At 36.9% G+C, this 24,061-nt stretch overlaps 1 protein-coding gene across 2 annotated transcripts in view; it reads left to right on the plus strand.

Moving 5' to 3' along the window:
* The window catches only part of LOC111871517 (protein GDAP2 homolog), a 142,501-nt gene that overhangs the window by 60,234 nt on the left and 58,206 nt on the right, over positions 1–24,061 (plus strand). The window contains exons 1-6 of one of the 2 annotated variants that reach the window (XM_023864677.2): positions 2,283–2,423; positions 5,154–5,342; positions 7,600–7,742; positions 10,554–10,686; positions 13,833–13,942; positions 16,142–16,381. In XM_023864677.2, the coding sequence (XP_023720445.1) occupies positions 5,158–5,342; positions 7,600–7,742; positions 10,554–10,686; positions 13,833–13,942; positions 16,142–16,381 (811 nt within the window). In that variant the 5' untranslated portion in view covers positions 2,283–2,423; positions 5,154–5,157. Of the gene's footprint in view, positions 1–2,282; positions 2,424–5,153; positions 5,343–7,599; positions 7,743–10,553; positions 10,687–13,832; positions 13,943–16,141; positions 16,382–24,061 lie in introns of those variants that run through there. The other variant, XM_023864676.2, reaches the window with a different exon arrangement.

Here is a 24,061-nt window from a genome sequence, read left to right on the forward strand (position 1 = left end):
TTTCATGAAGCTTTTTATGTCATTTTGCTTCATCGCTTCATTCAAAGACAGACAGTTGGGAAGAGCTGCATAGAAATAACACCGAAGTTCCAGCATGTTCACTATTGGTTTATTGAATCGATAAAAATATACTCTCTCCGGCCCGCTGATGTGATTAGCATTGCCTCGTGAGCCGTTATTTATACTGCCTTTACACTGCGTTTCGTGTTGCTTGCTGCACCGGAACTGACAGCATTAAAGAAATAATTGAATGAACCTTTATTTTATAGTATTTTTTATTTATATTTTGCTTAATAATTCTATATCTGACAAAGAAGTTGGATGCATGCTATATGCGTTGCGTGTTGCGCACTTCAGCCTAACTCCATTGTTAAAAGAAGCATTGAACGACCTTCATGTTAAGTTATGGTTGGTTCATACTCTATTTAACGGGTCTGTGTCAGATAAAGAGATTAACATATGTAGAGTCGAAGACATGCAAGGATCAAAATAGCGAGTTCTGATTCTCCTGCAGAACCGGTGAGAAGCAAGAAACAGTCAGGAGAGGTCATTTCCTGACTGAAATTCAAATTGCCCTCGTTTCGAGTGCAGATAAATTATTGCTGTATCTTCATTTCATTGCAGCTGGTGCAATATTATGCCGTGTTATTTTCTTTCTTTGTTTAGCTATATACTCTGATGCAGCAAAATGTAATTCACATGATTGTATGTTGGGTTTAGGTGCGTTTCGAAACAGTCGAAAACCTCCTCATAATGTTGTCATCTCTGTCCGTAAATAACAGAGGAAAAACCCCAATAGATTTTACTAAAATTCGGTATGGTTTAGTTTGGTTCATTTTAATGACCACTTTATTTAAAGTGCCCCAATAAATGAAATGGAATGAAATGTCTTAACATACCAAGAACCACACCGAAACAGCACCTAAAAACTGGTATGAGACAACGGCATACGACATACCATGGCACTCCATAACCAAGTGGATTCCAACAGCTACCGCTAATATATATATATATATAGAGCCGGGAGAGCTCAGTCGGTATGGCTACGTGCTGGACGACCGACGGCTCGGAATTCGAGTCTCGGTAGGATCAAGAATTTTCTCTTCTCCACGTCGTCCAAACCGGCTCTGGGGTCCACCCAGCCTCCTATCCATCGGGAGCGCTTTCCCTGGGGGTAAAACGGCCGGGGCGTGAAGCTGACTACTCACCTCCAACTATTGCCAAGGTCAAGAAAACGTTGCTCTGTACATCCACTCCCCCATACGTCTTCGTGGCGTAGTGCTAAAATTAGTTAAACATAAGGACAACTGTACCTTTTACGGCTTGTATGTACTAATTTTAACATAAAATTAGTAAGGCGACGTAAAGTTGTCCCCGTGGATCAATGCGATACGTGTTTCTTATGCTTTATATGCGTAAAACTGATTTCGGGATAATCGATTGATAGATATGTTCTGGCTTTGGTTTACTTTTTAAAACAGTAAATTTGTTAAACATAACATAGTAGCACCGCCCTCTTCTGTGTGGAGCGCCCAGAATTCGGAAATTACTGATGTATCAGCACTGCATGCAGTAATGATGCAAACAGTGACAAGATTAAAGAGGATTTTTAACACATTATAGCCCATTGCTGTGGAAGGCCCTGTGGAATTTCTAGCTACAGACGTACGTAACCGCTTTATGACGTAATTTATTTGCAATGCAGTAAGAATTATTTTTAGATGACACGTGATCTTGCTAACGAATTAATTTACGACGAATATTATCCTCTCCAGCTCGTCATTAGACAGCGCTGGGTTATTGACTAGTTCCGAACCTTTGTTAGATATTTGATGAAACTGATATTTTATTCTAGTGGCCTCCTGTTGCCTTCTGTTGGCAATATAAAATGCGCAACGTCAGAGCGAAAACACTTCGTTGTAGTGCTTGTTTTTTTAAATGTTCGTTGGCGTGAACATTACGTGAAACGCGGACAGAAAACTGCCCAGGTTGAGTGAGTAATCAACATGGGTGTCGTCGGCGACCTTGTTCTGTCCCTGCCTCAGTGCTGTGAGCAAAGATATAGCTTGTCGAATGTTACTAAACATGGAACCTCTCTAATGTGATTATACACGTATTATTTTGTAACGTTTCATCAGCTGGAAGGTTAAATAGCATTATTAGGTGTATAAGTGATGGCAAAAATTGAAGTGGGAGGAATAACATAGAAAGTATTCACCTGGCTCGATCGAGGAAAACCACGATAAATCAGTCTCAGTAGCCAGTCTCGTGGCTGGGAATGGGTCCGAATAAGTGAAGTCAGTTGCTGTACAATAAAGCCAGACCTATTCACTCTCATAGATTCTGTGGGACTATAGCATGTTGAAAGTGACTGAGAATGTGAAGTCGGGAAACCCAGCCAGAGTTGTTTGTCTTCTTCCAAGGTACACTGATTAGTGCTTGAACGGTTGGTTGGTCAATACCTAATTTTTCTTCACGACTTGCAAGGTGTACTTATGTGTATAGATAGAAACATGAATGTGTAATTTGTTTACAGTAAACCAAGTTTGTCCTCTGCTGCTCATACTCGTAGTTACAGATGCTGTGAATACAAATACATTTCCCAGTATCAGTACAAATGTGCTTATTGTTTTGTATGGGTATTTAACTTGGTTTCTTAGATCGACGAAGGCACGTAGATTGAGGTGCTTCGACATTAGGGCGCTGAAGAGAATGAGAGGGAATAAGGGAGTAGGACGCCAGGGTAATTTGTATAATGAAGATGTTAAGTTTTTACTTTTCACCAAACTATCATTGTAATACAATCAAAGAGAATGAGGGAGTTTGGGTATGTAGCATGCATGGGCATTCCACACAACATTTTAGTCTGAAAATCTGACAGGAGGAGAATATTTGGAACTTTTAGGCCCAGATGTATGTACAGTATATTAAAAGTGGATCTTGAAGAAATAGGCCATAAGGCGTGGGCACCGCCAGAAATTTTTCTGAAGGGTGCAATCAGGAAATTTGGATATGAACTTGCGTTTAAGCTGTTTTCGATTTGTTCCTAATGGACGCTCTAGGAACAGTGTTTCTCAACCCCCGGGCCGCGGCCCGGTACAGGGCCCTGGCATCAATTATACAGGGCCCACGTCTTATAAAACAAGAATTTTCCGGGCCGCGGTCTACAAAGGCTGAGAACCATGCTCTAGAGCAGGGGTCTCCAAACTTTTCGAACCGCGGGCCACATTAGGTAATTCAGCACTTTCAACGGGCCGGATAAAATGAGAAATTAATAACTCTAGGTATATGAGTTTTATTGAAAGCACAGAATTTCATAAACTAAATATAAAGTACGTGGGAATAAATTATCGTATATTAATGACAACAGACAGTAGCAGCAAATGCTCATATTTTCATCACAAATTATAATAAAACAATTAATGTGAATGATGGAACTCTTTTTGCATTCTTAAAATATGATTAAATTGAGGTTCAAATTTTGAAACGCTAATCACAAGTAGCGACTTTAAATGTTCATCGGATAAATTTGCCCTGTATTTGGACTCGATATACTTCATCTGGGAAAGAAGTTTGTTCACACAGATATGTCGTCCCAAAAACGGAGATAAATTTACAGGCAAATTTCTTTAAATTTGGAAATTGCTCAGAGTTCAGAAATTTATAAAATTCAATCAAATTTCCTTCCTTGTATTTGTCTTTAATATGATAATTTTCCCGAGTTCAATAATTTCCATTTGAATTTGACTTGTGACATCTGCAGCATCACAGTCAAACGGATTTTGAAACAATTTAATTTCCTGAGCACTGGCATCCAAATCAGCTAATCACTTCCGAAATTGTTCTTTCAAATCTGAAATGACTAAATTTGCAAATGAGGAACGAAATTCAGCTTCACCCTCTTTATGCAGCTGTGCACAGTATAGCATATGAACAAAGTTACAATTTTTCACTTGGCTTTCCAGAAGTATCAACTTTGCTCTGAATGCCTTGATAAGTGCAAATAAATCACAGACTAAGTTATTTTCATCCTGCAACTTTAAATTAAAATTGTTCATATGGTTCACCAGATCAGCAAAAGATGCTAATTTCCAAAGCCACTCGATATCTGATAAAAGTTGTTGTGAATAATATTTACATAATATGGAATATCAATATATTTTAAACACAATCTTAATTAATGAATTTGAAATCTATGAACAAGCATTTTTTTATCAGTACTCATTGGAAAATTAGTTCAATTGGCGCATTTCTGCACAATTCTTTCTCGGGCCGGATGTGGCCCGTGGGCCGTAGTTTGGAGAGCATCAAGGGGAGAAGAGCGCTTTTTTTTAGAAAAAGGATTTTAGTACGGGTTATTAGTATTTGGTGTATTTTGCTTTTTCCATTTTGCTTCTTCTCCGGTAGTTGGAGGGGACGGATGCTTGACTTGCTTTCCCTCCCTTCCAGCATTCGTGATTTTGAGAGTGCAGATTGGATTCATCTGGCTTTGGATAGGGACTGTTAGCGGCTTCTTGTGAACACAGCAATAAACCATAGGTTTTATACAAAGCAGAGAATTTATTGACTGGATGAGCAACTGTTAGCTCCTTGGTTCCATGGAGTTAGTTGTTTAATTCATATTACCACTGGACTTCAAAGACGTACAAATAGAGTATATTGCTCAGCAGAGATCGTAAAATGTTTGCTTGCTTTCCAGTGGCAACCAAAACATTTTTGTTCTTATCAGATTTCACACTTGGGGTTTGAAAGTTGCATTTTTGGAGTTCTGGCAATCACAGATCTCTGTTTCAAATCATTATTTTTTTTTTCAATTGTCGTATACATAGCCTACGAGTCTTTATGACAATAGAAATAATCTTGGGCTATTCCGTGTCAAATAAACACATGGAAGAATCATTTTCAACGTTTCCTTCTCCGATTTCAATGATTTATGCTTCAACTAGGCGCAAGAGGCAAAACAAAGTACAATAAAATATGAATCAACACTATTCTGGCAACTAGAGTGTTTGTCTGGTTACCAGATTTTCGAAATTTTTTTGACCCCTACTGCTGAATATTAAATTGTTAAATTTAGAACCATAATATGTTTTAGGGTTTGAAATCAGTGAGTAAACCTTTCTCAATGTTCTTTTATGTCTTCTTTTAATCAGATGAATGAGGCTGGTGATGGATCCACTTGGCATGGTAGCCGAGGTCGTGGAATTGGAATCCCTGAAACGATGGCACCAAATCCCACCAGTGCACCACCTCACAGACTACAGTGCCATAGGAGAGGAACAGAAGCATACGACCAGTCCCTTTCCCTTCGACCCTGTAATCAATGACAAGATAGCATTATGGTATGTACTTATAAAATTATACTTTAAAGTACCTTTGGTGCAGTTAAGGAGTTAGATTAAATTTAGGCTACAAAACATGTATATTGTAATAGAGGGGACCTGCTGTTAACTTGGACTAGAGAAATGTACTTGTAATTTGTGATAGCTGCTTTTCATTTATTGTAAATCATAGTACTTACAGTGGATTTTTAGTAGGGTCTTAACCAACCTCCCTGGTGTCATCAGCCTTGAACTTATCCCACTGTTTTTATAATTACTTTGAACTGTGCTCATCAATCCTACTCTCTCATATCCCTGAACAATTAAACAAATTGCAAGGAGCAGTAACCCAAGTGTTTTATACTTGCACATTTTTGAAGTAGTCCTTTTCTCCATTTCACCACTTAAAGCGTTATGTTGATAAGCTTCTCAAAAGATAAATTTGTATACAAATATAACTTTCAGGATAATAACAGTTACTGTGATATCAAATTTGACACATATGAAAGGGGCTTAATTTCTTTCGGTTTCACATTACCACACTTTCAGAAACCATATTTGTTGTTTCTCATACTTAAGGCACTAGATGATACAGATTTTATGATTTTTATAAACTTTTTGCTCCTAGTCTGCTGTCTTTATGTCTCTTATATGCATGTGCTCATTCATGTCTGTGCAGTAATACCAGCCTTGGCTACTTTCTGAGGCATTTTTGTGAGACAGAAAATACAAGGGAGATCATGTCAGTCACACTCTTCATGGGCAGGATTTCATTAAATTTTATGTTGGAAGCCTATAATGTAAGCTCAGACAGTGTTGGTTAACAGCATGGCCATCATTCTGTTTTAAGACCTAAACTAAAAATTTTTGTTTATTGTATTTGATATTCCCAAATTAAAAAAACAGGAAATTAAGAAAATAGACAGTATTTCCTGTTGTGAACTATTTATAAGAAATGTGGTAAAAGAGTGATTAAAACATAATTAATGTGTACATAGGTAAGTGCCTTATGCATGTATAGTTCTCTTGAATAGTGGCCTATGTTAAGAATTTTGTATTGAGCATGGGTTTTATATAGACAGTTCTGCTGGGATCTGAAGTAAGATTTTCAGGAATATCTTATTCAGTTAAGCAAAGACAATGACTTCTTGTTGCAGAGGATAATGTTATAGATTGGTTGCAAATATGTACTTAATGTTTATATGAAGTACTAACATGTAAAGAAAAGCTGTATCATTTTGATATTAGAACACCTTTGTTTGAATGGGTTATATTTAAACTCCTCTGATCCACAGTACAACAGTATATATATTTTAGATTTAAACCCTGCAGTAACAAGCTGGAAGGAGTGTATGTATTGTATGAATACAGAACTCCCAGTGACGATTTTGCACTATATTAAGGTTGCTTATGTCCAGTTTATAGTCAGTGTTTCAGCAAAATACAAAATATATTAGATGAAGGACCAGAATTCATAGTATTTCAGCAGCATAATCATGTAGAGTTTTGAAATATAGCAAAATCTGTGAAACATCAGGGTGTGTAAAAGCGTCCATTTATGATCTTGTATAAATTAGGCTTTGTAATCAGTTAATATGGCTAAAAATCACGATGGTCAACTAACATCATGCCAAGATTTTTCATATCAAATTTTGCGAAAATTAAAAGAACAGTTTATGATATCAGCATGGTTAAACATCAAAATTGCTGGTGGACATTATGCACAGATCTTGCATGTTGAATGTAACAATAATTTGATTAATGTTTCGTGATGTATGCATAAAAGTTCATTTGTGACCTTATGTAAGGAAAGCTTACAAACGTTGAACATAGGTCTCACATATGAAATTTCACCAGAACTTGACTATTAGTTTATGATATACGTGAAAAAGTTATTTATGTCAGTATGTAAAATACACAGTTGGCCGGTATGACTAAAAATCAAAATGGCAGATTAATATTATGAATACATCTCTCATATGAAATTTTACTAAAATGTTATTAATGATAAATGGTAAAATGTGGCTGAAAATTGGAATTGCCTGAGGAGTTTTAGTGAAATTTGACAGTAAAGTTTAAGAAAAATCTGTGCAGCAGCTCGTACTAGGCTGGAAGACAGATTGACATGACTTCTACATAAGTTTTTTTTTTTTTTTGCTTTGTAAAGAATATGTAGGAATGCATTTCCTTTTACTTTCACTTTCATGGTAGCAGGAAAATTGAAGGAAATTCTCAATTATTTTTATGCTTTGTATGAACTTGTCAATTTTATCTGTAGGACAGGAGATATTTCTTGTCTGTCTGTGGATGCCATTGTAAACTCTACCAACGAATCTTTGACAGAAAGGAATCCAGTAAGTGACAGAATATGTGCCAGAGCTGGACCGGCACTTAAGGAGGAGATTTGGCAGGAAGTGAAGGGTGAGTGAATGTTAGAGCTTTGGTTAGTAACATCTTTTTGTAAATAAGTATCTAACATTTCTTATTAACACTGTGACTGCTATTGAAATAAGACATTGTGTGGTAATAGCTGTGGTAACTTTCCTTCATGATTGTAATTGTGTATACGATTAACAAACTTAATTTTTTACAATAGCTTTCTCTTTTTTGGTAAGAACTATTCTTGTAATGCCATATATTGAAACTAAATGCATCAGATGACAAAGCGGTAAATAAGTGCATTTATATTTGTTTGTCCAGTGGCCACATTTCATTACCATGAACTGTGGGATGTGCCAGACGTGAAATAATCAGATTGGATGAAGGTAACAAGTTTATTGTTTTAATTCAATTTGCTACCAAAATCAGTTGATGGTAGCATGTTTTTAATGTGCTGAAAGACTGAGCCATTTACTCTGTTATCTGTGTTATATTGTATAATAAGAAGGTAGGAATAAAGAGCTTAATGAGATAATCAGCTCAGGCTTAAAGTTTGTGCGTCATTTGGTTTTGTGGCATAGTATATACTCATATCTTATTACAATGAAACAGCATAGAATAGTTGCCATTGTGATCTGATATCATGAAGTCTGAATAAAGTCTTCACTGATTTTTAAAGGTCATGGAGGAATGTAACCATCATATATGTGAGTAAATTTTGACTAATAATGTGCTGTTAATTGGTGATTGGTAATGTGAGACTGAAGTACTACTAATATTTAGAAGATGTAAAAAATTAAGACTGAAATTTCTGAAAAATAATTTGAAATGTGTGGCTTGTAGTAACATGCTGTCAAAAGGACACAGAAAAGTGCAGTGCAAGTCAGCACATAATAGTTATGAGGCTGTGTGATAGTGGTAGAAATGGAAGAAGTGTGAGAAGGGAAGGGGGGTCCCCCACCTGTTCCATAGGGAGACCCTTACCTTTATACATGAACAAATGGGGACATGGAAAACCACAGGAGATGACAGGTTTCAGATGTTACAATACTTGATGTATATGTATGTATATGTATATGTATGTATATATATATCTTCAGAATAGCTATTGGTTTCAAAAGTACAAATAATTTTGTTTTAGAGCAAGTTGAAAACTGAAGGAAAAAGGTATCCCTTATGAAATATAACTGTGTACTACATTAAAATTTTCATATTTATTTCCACATTTTACATATTTTTTCAAAAGAAACCGTTTTAAGGGTTTTTATTGTATAGGATGTTAGTAACGTTTCTCAGAAGTTAAAGCTTTTAAAGAATGAAATCAGTTCTTGATTTCTTTTTAATCAGTTGTACTAAGAATTTGTTTCTGTTTACCCCAGCAGTTATCGCATGCAGGAATAATGATCAGAGTATGTCCATGGTATAATCCTTCTTGTAAATAAGCAGATATTTAAATGAATGCACTTAAAATAAAGAAAATAAGAGAGCCTTGACTCTATTAGTCATTCCTCTACTCAAGAAATTCCCTTTCTTGTACAGAATACAGAGGGTCTTAATTGCAGCCACAAAGAGCAGGAACAGTAGAGTACATATGAGAAAGGAATTTTGTCTTATCAAATATATAATTTGGGATACAAAGTTTGTTTGTTTATGGTATGTAGGAGATTACTCTTAAAAAAAAAAGTAGCTGTAAACTAGCAGCTATTATGAAGTAGGTAGTGTGTCTGTTACAAGAATTGTCCAGTTGTATTATGTAGTGGCTTGAATGTATATGAAATCATATACTGTACTCTGGTTTTAGAGTTTGCTTATAAGTTTCGCTTGCTGATATGTTGATGTGTTAGTACTATGCTTGGAGGTTTAAACTAGAAGGATAAGGAAGTAATTTATCAGTTACTTTGGACATAAAATTTGTGAACAAAACGTGCATTATTCAAGGAAGATAATCTTGTGCATGCAAATTATAGTTACTGGCTTGTGAATATTATTTTGCACCACATGACCTACAAAAGGTACAAAAGGGAAACAGTTTTATTCTTAATCTGTTAATTAATTCTATTTCACCTGTATGTTTTTACCACTTCAGGGGAGTGAACACATTTTTTCCACATGTTTGCATGTGTGTGCACATGTAATAAAGATACTTTTTACCTGGGAAGGGAGTTTTTGGAGTGCTCTTCTGAGCCCCAGAAGCAGCAGTAAGAGTTATTGAAATATCAGTTAATGGTAACTCCAGTTCACCAGTTAATACTCAACTAGTGAAAATCTAATTAATATAATAAGTTGTAATTTTAGAATGATTTTATCTGTTTTAAGTACATCATCTGTCACCAAATATAATGTAATAGATAAGTGTTTTGTAGTTGGAAGCTCTGAGATTCAAATATTGGTCCTGAAACTTCTTGGATATAAGATTGACATCTGTGTGGTTGTATTAGAACAGTTTCATAATCCTACTCAGTACAGCTAGTTATGCATATAAGTACTGTGTTCAAATCTTCTTTCCAAGAAGGATATTAGCATTAATTAAAAATATACAGGGACATGTTTATGATAGTCTGAATAAAGAAAAAGCTCTGGCACATCTGTCAGAAATAAATGTACCAACACATTTAATGAGAAGTCTGAATCTGTATGAAATTGAAGACTTTTAATCAAGTACTGAGTAGGACAAATTTCAAAACTGATTAGGGCCAGTAAATAAGCAGGACAAGGATGTGGTCTTTCCCTAAGCCCTCTTTAATATGTCAACCAAGTTAGAATGGAAACAAAATGCAAAACATGCATTATCAACAGGTATCAACTGTGATATGTGATTTTATTAAAGAATTGTATGTTCACTTCTGTTCACAGAATGTCGGACTGGAGAAGTACGAGTAACTCAGGGTCATAATCTGCCAGCACGATATGTGATCCATACTGTTGGCCCAAAGTATAACCTAAAATACCAGACGGCAGCAGAGAATACCCTACATTTCTGCTATAGGTCAGTAACTTAATTCTAGAAATGTAAAGGGCATTAAAAGAAGAGGGAGAATATCATTACCCCTATTATATATAGTGGTGGGTACATCTGTTATGAAAATTTGTAATTTTATTCAACATATTTTGGTTTGATACATTATAGACTGTAGTTCACTTACATATTTATGCATCATAGTCTGTGAGTCCAGTTGTTATAGGATATTCATAACTGTGTTATGCCTTTAGAAGAGAAACATATTCATGTCACTGTAAACTGAACTGAAAATGTTCAGATATACAGTAGCTATGATAAATGACAGTGATGTTTTGACCCTGTGCAGTTTGGTATGGGGTTACCAGCATTTTTAAGAAATCTGTTGCTTTCATCTTCTGGGTAGAGGTTTGTCTATCAGCCTACATGTTGTGATGACTGAGATAACCATAATTTTAATTTCACATATGTGAAAGTCTCATATTTAATAAATTCTTAGGTCCTGACAAAGACCACAGGTTGGCAGCAGCTGTACTGGCAATAGTCTGTGACTGTATGCCTGAGCATCGTAATAGATTGAAGGTAGTGGTCATTCACCCAAAGGGAAGAACATAGGTTAAATTGGCCATTTTTTCTTGGCATTTTTGGGGACAGCCACTCTGAAGTCAGTGATGGGAATCAGAGAAGGTATATGCCATTTACTGTTGCATAATACACCATATAGTCATCTTTTTTATGCAGGGTGTTATTGGACAGTATGAATAAAACAGGTATTTAATGGTTCAAGTCATTTGTAATCAGTCTCAGTTGATTGGCTACACTGTAGCCCATTGCTATGCTGACCGAGCTATCCTGGTTACGTGTTATTCAGATTAATTTATTTAACAAATCAGAGACAAAATCATTTTGGGACATAAGTCTTATTGTGGGGATTACCCCCCCCCCCAATTGGTGATGAATCGTCACTTTTACATAGGTTGAGGATGTCTGAGAACAAGGTGCTGAGGAGAATATTTGAGCTTGAGAAGGTAGAAGTAACAGGAGGTTGGTGACTGAATAACCGGTAGCTTCATAATCCATATTCTTCATAAAATATTATTAAGGCGATCAATTGAAAGAGGATGAGATTGGTAAGTCATGTAGTGCACATGGAGGAGAGGAAAACTACATATAAAATTTTAGACAGTAATCCTGATGAGAAGATAAACAATTTGAATATTGCATAATTTTATGTATAGTGATGTAAGACTGTTTTTTTATATAAATTTAACACATGTTTTTTAATCTATTTTAATGATTATAAACTGTGCATATATATTTATATTTGTATTGTACTATATTAATTATGTGACTGGTTCTATATCTATGTATATGGATTTATGGAATATACAATAAATGAATGAATGAAAGAAACCAGTAAGGAGGAACTTTGGTATGGATGGGAGGATAATATTAGAATTTACTGTGTAGACTGAATTAAGCTGTCACTGCAGACTGGTATGAACACTTACCGAATTTTTGGATTCCATAAAAGGCTCTGCTTCATGGAGTTTAATTGGCTACCTGTAACAAGGGGACTTATTATAACATACATGAAGTAAAAGACATTTATTTATCCAATACAAAACGTGCAGTTTCTTACAAAGCCTTAAGAAGTATATTATCTGTACTTTTAAAAAAGAATAACATGGCTGGCTGCCTCTCATACTAAAATATATTTCTCTTTGTCCCTGTATATTGCTCACCATGTGTTTCTTTGTATTAATTTCTGATTCAGAGAATGCTTGCATTTGTATGTGCTAGCTCCTCGGTCTTTCTGCAAACATTCAAGTATATATTTCAAACCCCTGAAATATAGTGAGCTCTGTATGTAACTGTTAATGATTCAAACCTCCTCTGTCTTCGTCCTCGTGAAGTGGTATTTAATAAATTTATTATGTATCATAGAGAAATTGTAATCTTTAATGTTGTTAAGTACCTCCATTTCTACTGCTTCCTTTTCTTCTACCAGTGTTTACATTTTATACAGGTGGACTGTCAGAAAGTCTCCAGTATCTATTTTCTTCTCACAATCCTTCCTCTTTAATTTTACCAGCTCTTTCTCCTCTTGTTGTCTTCCAATACCTGGCTGAGCCAACTTGGTCTTTTTAAATTTTAATTATAATGCTCTTCTCAGTATTATTTTTATGTGGTCATACCATTATAATGATTCATATTGTAGTTTTATGGGCAGTGGTATTATTTTGTCTGGCAAGTTAGTACTACATGTAGTACTCCCTAAGACGACTGACCCCTGTTACTCCCTTTAGTCGACTGACTCCTGTTACTCCCTTTTGATGACTGACTGCTCTGGAGAGGCAGAAGTCCTGACGGTTCTGGGAACGCACGGTTTCCTCTCCTCTGAAATTTAGCTGATTGGCTGAACCTAAAATTTGGGTGTTTCCTCATTTACATTCAGCCAATCCCTAACAAGATCCATGTTAATTTTGGCCTAAGTACAAGACGGTCCTTCTGACAGCTCTCAAATAAATGAAGGTACACTAACAATTGTACGGTACGCCCCTTTGAATATTGTTGTGACTCGTATCTGTCAAGTCTCAAATTTTCAAAAACTTGTACTCCCCAAGTTAAGCATTGAAATTCCCAGAAAACGCAGCGGGGTACTTCCTGATCTGTTTTGGGTTTTCCAGTGACCTGCAGCTTGCTTGTCCCTCAGAAAGACCAGATATTATCCTTGGCGCCTGCTGGTGCTGGAGTCAATTGTGTTTCATCTTTTATTAACAGTAATACAGTTTGTTTACTTGTAGTACATTGTAATTAAGCATGTAAATTAACAACATTGCTGAGGTTCCTGCATGGTGCGGTTACAGATCATTGTGTAGTTGCTTATTTCATGGTCATTGCCTAGCAGTGGGTCTACATGCCACGTTGCTCTCCCCTTAAGGCCACAGGCTAAATTGTTCTCAGTTGGTTCTATCTTTCTGTTATTAATAGTAAAGTTACTAGCCGTGTGGAATTGGTTTTATGCTACCTTTGATTTCAAAGTCGGTCACATTTCTGTACTGTAAGAACTTGAAGTGTAATTTACTTCAGAAACAAAATATTGTAACTAGGGAATGGGTAGTTTCCATCCATCATATACTGAAACATCTTATCTTGATTATTACGTATTCCAGGAATGTTCTACAAAAGGCTTGTGAGCTGAATTTATCTACAGTTGCATTGTGTGTTATCAACTCAGTCCGGAGGAACTTCCCTCCAGATGAAGGTGCACACATAGCATTGCGTACGTATTCTACTTCAGTAAGATATATTATGAATATTGTTTGTGCAGATTACTGTGTTTTGGGATGTAACACCATGTAGTCTGGGAGATTGCAGTGAGAAATTCAAATCCAACATTATCGAATTAATTTGCTTCACTTTAACATACAGTTGATTCAGAGAGTATCTTGAGAAGAAGCAAGACAGGGTTTGAAGTAAAAATCATGTGTCAGAGATTTTTAATAAGATAAGACTGAAATCATGCATCAACATCTTAAAGTTTACAGTTAGGTAAAAAAAATAGTTCTTTGCAAATTGCACTGCAGTATCAGAGTTATTATTTTGGTTCAAAGCTTGGTTATTTCAGCAGTAACAAATCTAACTTCTGTTTGGGAGTTACATACTTCCAAATACCAAATGAGTACAAGCTGCTGTGACTTAAAAGTGTTATGATTGCTGTAACTTCAGTTCATCCAAGAAAATAATCAGATAAATCTCGAAACAGGCTGTGATATTTGCCTCTCATATCCATTCCAATCTATCTGTTAAAGTAAAGCTGAAATTCAAGTATGATGAATGTCATTATGAGATGCTTAATTGAAAATATTGTCATGTGTAAGGTCGTACGCTTGACAGCTTGACAAGAATGGTGGGTTCTAGTTTGGATGATTGGATTTATTAGCAGTTTGGTTACAACCTTTCTTAATCACATTTACTACAGGCAATACAGTGCTATCGCTGATGTACACACTCCAAGTATTACACATAAATGAAGCCTTCTAATCACACAGCAAGTCTTCACATTGGTCGCGCCATAGCTCAAGCGGTTAGTCACTGGCTTCCCACTGCGGTGGCCTGGGTTCGATCCCGGGTCTGGTCAAGTGGGATTTGTGGTGGACAAAGTGGAGCGGGGGCAGGTTTTCTCTGAGTACTTCAGTTCCCCCTGCCAGTCTTCATTCCACCAGTTGCTCCACAATCACCCTCACCTATCATCTGGGGCTGGTACAATAGGCCAGAAGTGGCTGCAGTACAAGGGACTTAGTCCCACCCCACTAGAAAGTAAAAAAAAGTCTTCACATGATGAACTTTCTGTGGTCATCTTCCACTGAGAACTCAGAATTCAGAACTCAGAACTTTGTCACTGTCACTTAAAAACTGAAACTTGATATGTCTGTAACTCTTGTTCTATAGTCTCCACACTGACCATGCAGAAAACACCGCTTCTGTTGTTGAAACATGTTTACTGAACCAGTGCATAGCAATCTAAGTTTAAATGACTCAAAGTTCTGAAAACTGAAAGCATTTCTTCATTTCCTTCCTGTTGTTGAAATGTCAATATCATGTGGAGTATATGTTGCACCATCACTGAGATGTTTTCAATTTACTCATTGTTCTTGCAAGCATTTTTCTTTCAGTGCATTGGTATTCTTATTTTTTTTTTGTGCTTTGATGTAACTGCAAGTCCTCTCCCTGTCTTCATGCATTACCTCACTCAGAACTCTCTTTTCAATTTCTTTAGTAGTGATAGACAGCCTCGAAACATTTTGACATGCTTTTTTTTGGTTGCGATATATTCCAAATCAGTTATATGGAATTTAAGTCACAGTTATTAGGAGGAAGCCACAGTACTGTAAGCCCTTCTGCCTGTAAAACCTTGTGAGTATTGTAATTAGGCTGGGGTGTATGTTTTTCTGTAATCTATAGACATCCTTTTTTGGTTAAATCTGTATCCAAAGAAATGTTTTGTCATGATTGGCGTCAGCATGACAACCCACTACATGAATTAGCTCTCCAACAGTGAGATTTTTGTGAGAAAATGTAATCTTTGGTTCCTCCAGAAGCTCACAGGATTCTGTCTGACTTCATGTCTGTGTATATGTTACCCATTCCAACTCTTGAACCAGTTGACTGATTTTCAAGAAATTTTGTTTGTGGATTATGGCATTAGAGGCCACTATGTCATGCTTTTTGAATATTACAGTCTCCTGGGATGTGACACTATATAGTCACAGAATGCAGTAGTCATCATAGTCATTGCATTGGGGATCTCAAATCTGGCATGTCACACTTTTAATTTCTTGCAACTGATAAAAAAGCACTGTGGCAAATGTATGGTTTTGGAGGTGGGAGAGCAACACTTAACCACTTAATCCAGGATCCTCACATGAATCATCTTCATAAGTATGATACAGAAAGAATTAAGTTGTGAATGCTATTACAGGCACTGTGCGGAGGTTTCTGGAGCGGCACCTCAATGCTTTGGACTTAGTGGTTTTCGCAGTGGAGAACATTGATATAGGAATCTATGAAGTGTTGCTCCCGTTGTACTTCCCCCGATCATTACAAGAGGAGGAAACAGCTTTATGGCAGTTGCCTGCCAGTGTTGGGGGTCCTGATGGTGAACCTCTGCTACCGGATCGACAAATTCGCATCATTGATAACCCTCAACACTCATTAGATGGTGAGTTTCTAATACATATTAGTACAGTTCAGTTCCATGACTATGGTACACTATATATACCATGTCCTGTTATTCAATTGTTATACTTCATTTATTTATATTTTAAAGTTTAATTATAAGAAGCTATTTTTCTGTTATCAGTTGAGTGATTGTTATCACAGCATGCATCATTGCTGTCAGTAGATTTTCAGAGATGACACGATCATCAGATGTGTTCGCAGTTCTCAAATTTCACACAGAGTTAGTGAAGAATGTTTAGTGGGAACTACAGGAAGTTACATAAATTAGTTGTGTGCATAAGAAGAAATGTCTGGGCATACCAAAGAGACAGAGAACAAAAACATATTGTGACATGGCAGCCGAAGCCAGAATTGTGGAGCCAGAAGAGATGGCTGTTGCTAGGCAATGGCTCTGTAAACACGTTTCTACAGCAACCAGATCACATGACTGCAGCAACAGATACACAACAATAGAGGAACTATTGGAAGCAGTGTTTCCTATGTGGTCTGTGATGAGGTTATGTAAGGAGAAGTAACTGGAGCGTTCAGTTGCTTTAGTTGTAAATGACACATCTGTCCTCTTGTCAGAGAGAGCACCCCACATCAACAAACCTGCAACTCTCTGACTAATAAAAATGTGGTCTTGGGTCCCAGATTGGAGCTTGACACTAAGACAGACTGGTCAACTGACCATTGGTCGTAACATGACTTTGACTTTTGAGTTGCAGTTAGGGAGGGTCCATGTAGAGGTGAGTTTGAATAGCTCCAGCATAGCCCTGTGAGTTGTGGGGGGGGACAAAAAGGGAACCCGGTGCCTGGGGCTGTAACTAGACCACCCTGTTCCTTGGGTATATAAATTTGGGGACCTGATCATTCATGTTGGTAGAGTTTTGAATCTGAGACTGTCAAATATGGTTATGAGTCCCATGGGACTTGTACCCGAGAATGACTCCTCTTATGAGGGCCAGCAGCAATTGTAAATGACAGACCTGTCCTCTTGTCAGAGAGGGTGCCCCACATCAGTGTGCCCGCAGCTGCCTGACAGTAACAAAAATCTAGTCCTGGGCCCAAGAAACGAGCTTGAAACCAAGACAGACTGGCTGACTAGCTGTGACTTTGGCTTTAATTTTGATTTTGATTTAGTGAGATGAGAATTGATTGCTAGCCTATGATACTGCGTGGTAACCAGTGGTGGCCCTACATGGCTAGGCAGTCAGTGGCCAGGAGTTATGGTCATGAGGAGCTATGAGACATTCAGTAGCCAGTAAGGATGTGAGCATGGAAGCTGAGGAATCTACAACATTGGGAGCCATTACCAAGCAATGACTGGTTAAGACACAGCAGACTAACAAGATTTAGTTGCTTGCTTTAGTGAATTGTAGGGTGTGTGAATTCACACATTGCTTTAATTAATTGTAGTTATTGCTTGTAAGAGTCCAATAAACCCAATTACCAATCCACACACCATGTCTAGTCGCTAAATATATGACAATATTATCAGTAAATTCTGTTACTAGGCAGATAACCTAAATACCCTGTATGGGGAGTTCTTAAGAAATGTGTCAACATTAAGCTGTACAAACATCAATAATTATGATTATATGCAGAGCAGAGAAGGCACAGTATTATCTCTGTTGATAAAAATGATGATAGGATTTGTTTCGATGATGAAATGACATTTATTTGTTTCCAATCAGATTAAAGGGATATAATGTTCTTGTATGAGGAAGGAGAAATTCAGAAGCATACCTAAAATTTGTTAGGATAGCTGCATTTTCAGTGTGTTTGTGCTTTTCTCATAAATTTCTTTCATGTTAATAACATGTTGCAGTTACAGTTGGGATTGTGTGAACAGTTTTAATTTCAAACTTGGACTTATTTAACACGTAAGTTTCATATAATTGACCTTGTTCAGAAAGCGGAAAAATGGACACTGCTGTACTGGTCAAGGATGTATATGGAATCATAATAATGAAGTTATGTATTCTTTCAGTAGTGGGAACTCTATGCCAAAGATCTTGCAGTCTACCACTGGTGCCATTGTGATGTGTGTTATACGAGTATATCTGATAGTTTAATCCTGTTGCTGCAATATTCGACTGAAGTCAAACAAGCATACATTACTGTACTGTGCGACATTTGACTTAGCCCATATCAAGAAATAATCATCTTCTTTCACTATGACATTCAACTTCCGTCACGAGGTCATGAAAATGCATTTTTGTTGAATTTTTCATATTTTATCTTAAATTTTCCCTAGTTTAGGAAATTGGTGAGAAAATATGAGGGAAAGTCAAATTATCCACACTTTTGCCATAACACATCTTTAGGTTTGTCACACTGCCTTCTGCGCATGCATGCCTAGAGTTGATACTACTGTGGTCACGTGATTGAAGTTTGACCTTGATCACATCATTTTCCTTGATGCTGTGGCAGTGTAAACATGGCCGCTCCGCTAGCAGTGTGCACCAAGGAGGAACAAAGAACAGTGATCTGATTTCTCGGGTTGGAAGGTGTGTCAGGGGCTGAAATTCATCAGAGGCTTTCAACACAATACGAGGACAATGCTCTACCGCGTAGAAGTGTGTATGAATGGATTGAGAAGTTAGAAGTTGCTGGACAAGAAATTCAAGACTCAGTCTTCCGCGGGAAAGGTCATGCTAACCGCTTTTTGGACTCAAGAGGGCCTATACTGGAAGACTACCTGGAAAAATGCTGTATGATCAACAGTGCAAGATACAGTGATTTGCTGGCCAACAGTCTCAAGCCAGCAATTCTCACCAGACGCTGAGGTGTATTGCTGAAGAAAGTATTGTTGTTGCATGACAATGCACGCTCACACATGGCTGGCCAGACCATTGAAATCATTAACCATTTGGGTTTCAAGGTGCTGGAACACCCTGCCTACAGCCCAGATCTCGCCCCTTCTGACTGTTATCTCTTTGGACCGCTCAAAGATGCTTTATGAGGTCCTCGATTGTAAGTTTAAGAAATGTAGGTGATAACTGAAGTCACTTGTTCCTAGAATTTGTGACTTTTAAAATAGTGGGGATGTTGATGTAAAGGTCATAGCTGTTTACACTTGAGAGCAGGATGCTAAGGAGAATATTTGAGCCAAAGAGGTGTAAGAAGTAACAGGAGGTCAGAGAGAACTGCAAAATAGGAGCCAAATATTGTTAGGCTGATCAAAATAAGAAGGATAAGTTGGGCAGTACAGATAGAGTATGGGAGAGATACATACAGAATTTTAGTTGGAGAACTTGATGGGAAAGATCACTTCAAAGACCTAAGTATTGATGAGAGGATATTATTGAAATGGATCTTGAAGGAATATTGTGTGACAGTGTGGACTGAATTCTTCTAGAAGAGGATACAAATTGTTATAAATGTGGTAATGAGTGTTTGGGTTCCATGAAAGGTGAGGAATTTCTTCACCAGCTGAATGGCTATTAGCTTCTGAAGAAGGACTGGCTTTTAGAATTGTCTGTTAAGATCATTTTGTAGTTATATGTCACATCTGTTCACCTCCATTTTTGACCAAAACTCCTCAAGAAGCCTCCTGTGTACCCTCTTCTTTCACCTGTACTGTCAAGCTGCAGTTCACATTCTCCATACAAATTATCAAGATTTAAATTTTCACCACAGAATATTGTAGCAGTATTGGTATTTATAAATATATGTTTTCTGTCTTAGTAGAGAAACTCAGGTTGCTGGTACATTCATCTTTGAAGCGTGATTGAGTCTTTGGTTGTAAGACATGTCTTAATTACTGAACATTATCACATTATTGAGAAATTGGTGCCTGATTTTGTATCTGGAGCTGGAAATCTTATACTGAACACTTTGTTTTTGTCTAACTGTAGGTGTGAATAATGTAGATTTGGGGTTATTCTTTATTGTCATGCTTTTTGCAGAGCTTTTTACAAGTATTATGCAGCTTTATACATGAGTAGCTACCTTCCTGTTGGAATGAAGTAAGCTTATATCCTGTGGTGTGAAGAGCTTTTGTGTTGCTTCATCAGTTGAACCACACCTGTTTACAGTTGGTGTCATCTGTTTTTTCCTGCTCTTCCTTTCCTCTTCTCTCTGTTTGTTTGTTCTAACTTGTCACTCTGACAAGCAAATCTCTAGCCATCTGAAGTCCGCTGTGTAGCATAACATGTTTGCTTAAGATATTCAGTAGACAGTTTGTGATCACTGCTAATAGAGGAGTGACCCACTTCATGAGAATCATATGACATAGGATATATTGCTTCAGTGTTCATGGGGAGGTAGCCTTTACAGTGATTTATTAAATATATATCTTTGTGAAAATGAATTTGACAGAACATTGTAATAATTGTAAGTATACTTAAGTGACTTCAAGATTCTGATACAGTTTCTGATATATTGAGAATTCTTCAAGTACACTTCTCCATAGCAATTCGAAACCAGCAGACATTTTTATAACCTATTTTAAGCGTGGCAGTTATTGTATGTTCCTCCTGTTTTAATATAAAGACTCTGCATTTTGCCACAGAATGTAGTTATATGTTCCATATGATTTCCTGAAATAGCTTCAGTTAGTTGGTCTTTGTAGTGGAAACACAAAGTGTTCTCTGTGAGACATGAACTGAATTTAGAAATGTTATTTAGAGGAATTTTAGGTTTCAAAGGGATAATTGAATAGGTCACTTGGTTTGAGCTAAATTTTTTATAAATATGAAAGCATGAATTTTGAAATTGCAATGATGTTAAGATCATGGTAATGAGTTGTTCATATTTACAGTTCCCACAGAGGATATTGCCTTTTTATTATGTGCTTTTTACACAAAGGGCATAAAATGAAAGCATAATGGGAAGTTTGTGTTTGTATGAAAATAAGAGGGACTTAACTAGAAAATTTAATTTTGGGTTTCATTGATCTTTACTTACTTTACATGATGACAAAATAAAATTACATGGAGCCCTTAAAAGGTGTCTTCTTGTAAAACACTTGATACATTGTTTACATACTAGAATAGACCTGATTAAGTCTACAACCTTATTTCATTTTGTATGTATTTTTGATGTGATGATTATTTCAGTGATATACAAAGATATGGCTAGATGTTAAGGTGAAGAGAGAAATTGTTGGTTTCCTAGTCTGGATTCAGACTCTGTTAATCCAGTGCATAGTCACTTTATTGACTTAAATGTCACAGGTATTATAGATAATCCATGTGTGAAAATTGAGGTACCTTAATGGGAGGGTTTCATGTTGTCTCTTTGATATGTGCATTAATGTACTTCACCCTAAATTAAATGTATTGTGGTGTAATCTCCTGCAGTAGTTAATTCGTTAAATCATGTGGGTCATACAGTACTCACTTTTTTATTGTTTTTAAAGAAATAATTCTGTTTATGGATATAATCGGAGTATAGTTTTTGCTTGAAAACGTGGATTAGTTTTATTGTACAGGTTTTAGTTTTCTGACATTTTTATAAGTATGAATTTGTGTGAGTGTGTTAGTATCCTCTTTTAACTCTTTGAACTACTGGAGAGTATGAACATCATGCTTCTGGTTTCACCCTTTTGGGATGGAAATTATTTTCTTTTACAGTGGGAGGAAATTCACTACATTAAGCTCCTTTTTGCTGCTATATAAGGTAGAGACTTGTCTTCATTCTTGATGTAACCAGATGGTGCAGAGTGCTTTTTGAGGAATTAGTATTTGGCCTTGAGAGTGGACTCAAGGGTAGATGCATGGTTAAGGGAATTCCTTTTGGGTCATACATAGAGAATCAGAGTAGGAGGGCAATTATTGGAGAAAGTTAGATTAATGTCAGGAGTACTGCAAGGAAGTGTACTGGGTCCACTACTGTTCCTCGCATACATAAATAATATTTGGAGAAATATTGAGTCAACTACTAGACTTTTCGCAGATAACTGTCTAATATATAGGAAAATTAATAATAATAAAAATATGGAAATGTTGCAGATAGATCTGAAAAGGCTGGGGGAGTGAGCGGTTGAAAATGCGATGATAATTAATCCAGCTTAAAGCAAGGCAGTTTGTTTCACAAGAGCGTGAGTGATGGAACCACTGTATTATTCATTATGGGACATAGTAATTCTGGAAGCGAACAATTGTAAATACTTGGAAATAATTTTACACAGCGATTTAAGTCGGGCTGATCAAGTTAATTACACAGTGAAAGAATCCTTGAAGGCATTTCATTTTAAATAGCATATTCTTAAAAAGGGAAATAGTAACACTAGAAGTTTAGCCTACACATTACTAGTGTGTCCAGTTCTTGAATATGGGGCAGTGTGCTGGGATCCTTACAGGAAGGGACAGATAAATGGGCTAGACCAGGTGCAAAACATGGCGGCTAAATTTGCACATCATAGAAATGATGCGAATTGGGAAACTTCAACACAGGGCAGAAAGATAGTTCACTTATGTGCTCTCTTCAAAGCATACATGGGAGAATGGACTTGGAAGGCTGTAGGTGATAGAATACAAAGACCATGCTATCTGAGCAGGGTCAATCATGATAGGAAAATTAGGAGCATAAAGCAAAAGACGGATATCCGAAAATATTCTTTTGTAAGTAGGACATCCAGCTATGGAACCAACTAAAGCCCGGGTATTTAGAAGTGACAGTCCTCCGATGCGGAGTAGGAGAAGTATTGGTAGTGGCGGGGAGAGCACCAGCATTCCGACAAGTGTGGCGGGGAATGCAGTACAGGCGTTCTCAAAAGGAAATAATTTCTTACCTCATTGTGTTGCATAGTGTTGGCGGTTTAGTCTCGATGATGTTCACACATCCGATATTAAGTTTTAAGTACCAAATGGTAGACTGTTATGCACTATACACTATTATACACTTTTCACTGTTATATACATGAAGAGTTTATTTACATATTACACAGGTCTATTCTAAAGGGGCAACACCGGCAATGTCCGCATAGATATCATCTCCACATGCCAGTCCTTCCTCGTCACCACCAGGTGAATTGGAGCTATCATCAGAACTGTCATCACTATCACCGCCAACATGGAACACGAACTCCTGTCCTGCGTCCAAAAGTCCTTCCCGTGCCATTAATTGTTGCTCAATGTTCCTTACATGTCGGCACCTATGTTGCCATTCTTCTGCAGTTATGGAAGCCAATTTTTGGTCTGCCAGGTTAATGACATCATCCATCTTAAATATGGTATTGTTTTGAGCAACCCAATTTTTTACGGTTGCCCATATTAACTGAAGTGGGTTGAGTTCTGGGTGATACAGAGGGAGTCGTAAAATATTGTGATTGTGTTCTGCAAAGATTCCACCTATTTTATAGGAAAGGTATTTCGGTTTGAGTGGTAGGATCATGTTATATATGTCTGCATTCTGCAATGATGAAAAATCAGTGTTATTGAAGGTAATAGGTGGAAGGTGATATTTTAGCCAGGATATCATAAAATCTCTTCTTGATACTTTCTGATACACCTATTGCCTTTGCTACGTCCACTCCTGTGTTCTTCACTGTAATTGTTGGCCCAGCCAACTTTCGTATACTTATATACATTACTGAAAATTTGTCTTGATTGTGAATGCAACACTTTTCCACTCAATTTACTTCATGTAGGTGACATGTAAAAGGAGACAGAAAAAATGTACAAATATGAATAAACAAAAAAGAAAATCAACGAATAAAAATGAACAATAA

Source organism: Cryptotermes secundus, unplaced genomic scaffold, assembly GCF_002891405.2.
Source record: "Cryptotermes secundus unplaced genomic scaffold, Csec_1.0 scaffold934, whole genome shotgun sequence".
In the NCBI taxonomy this organism is placed as follows: Eukaryota; Metazoa; Arthropoda; class Insecta; order Blattodea; family Kalotermitidae; genus Cryptotermes; species Cryptotermes secundus.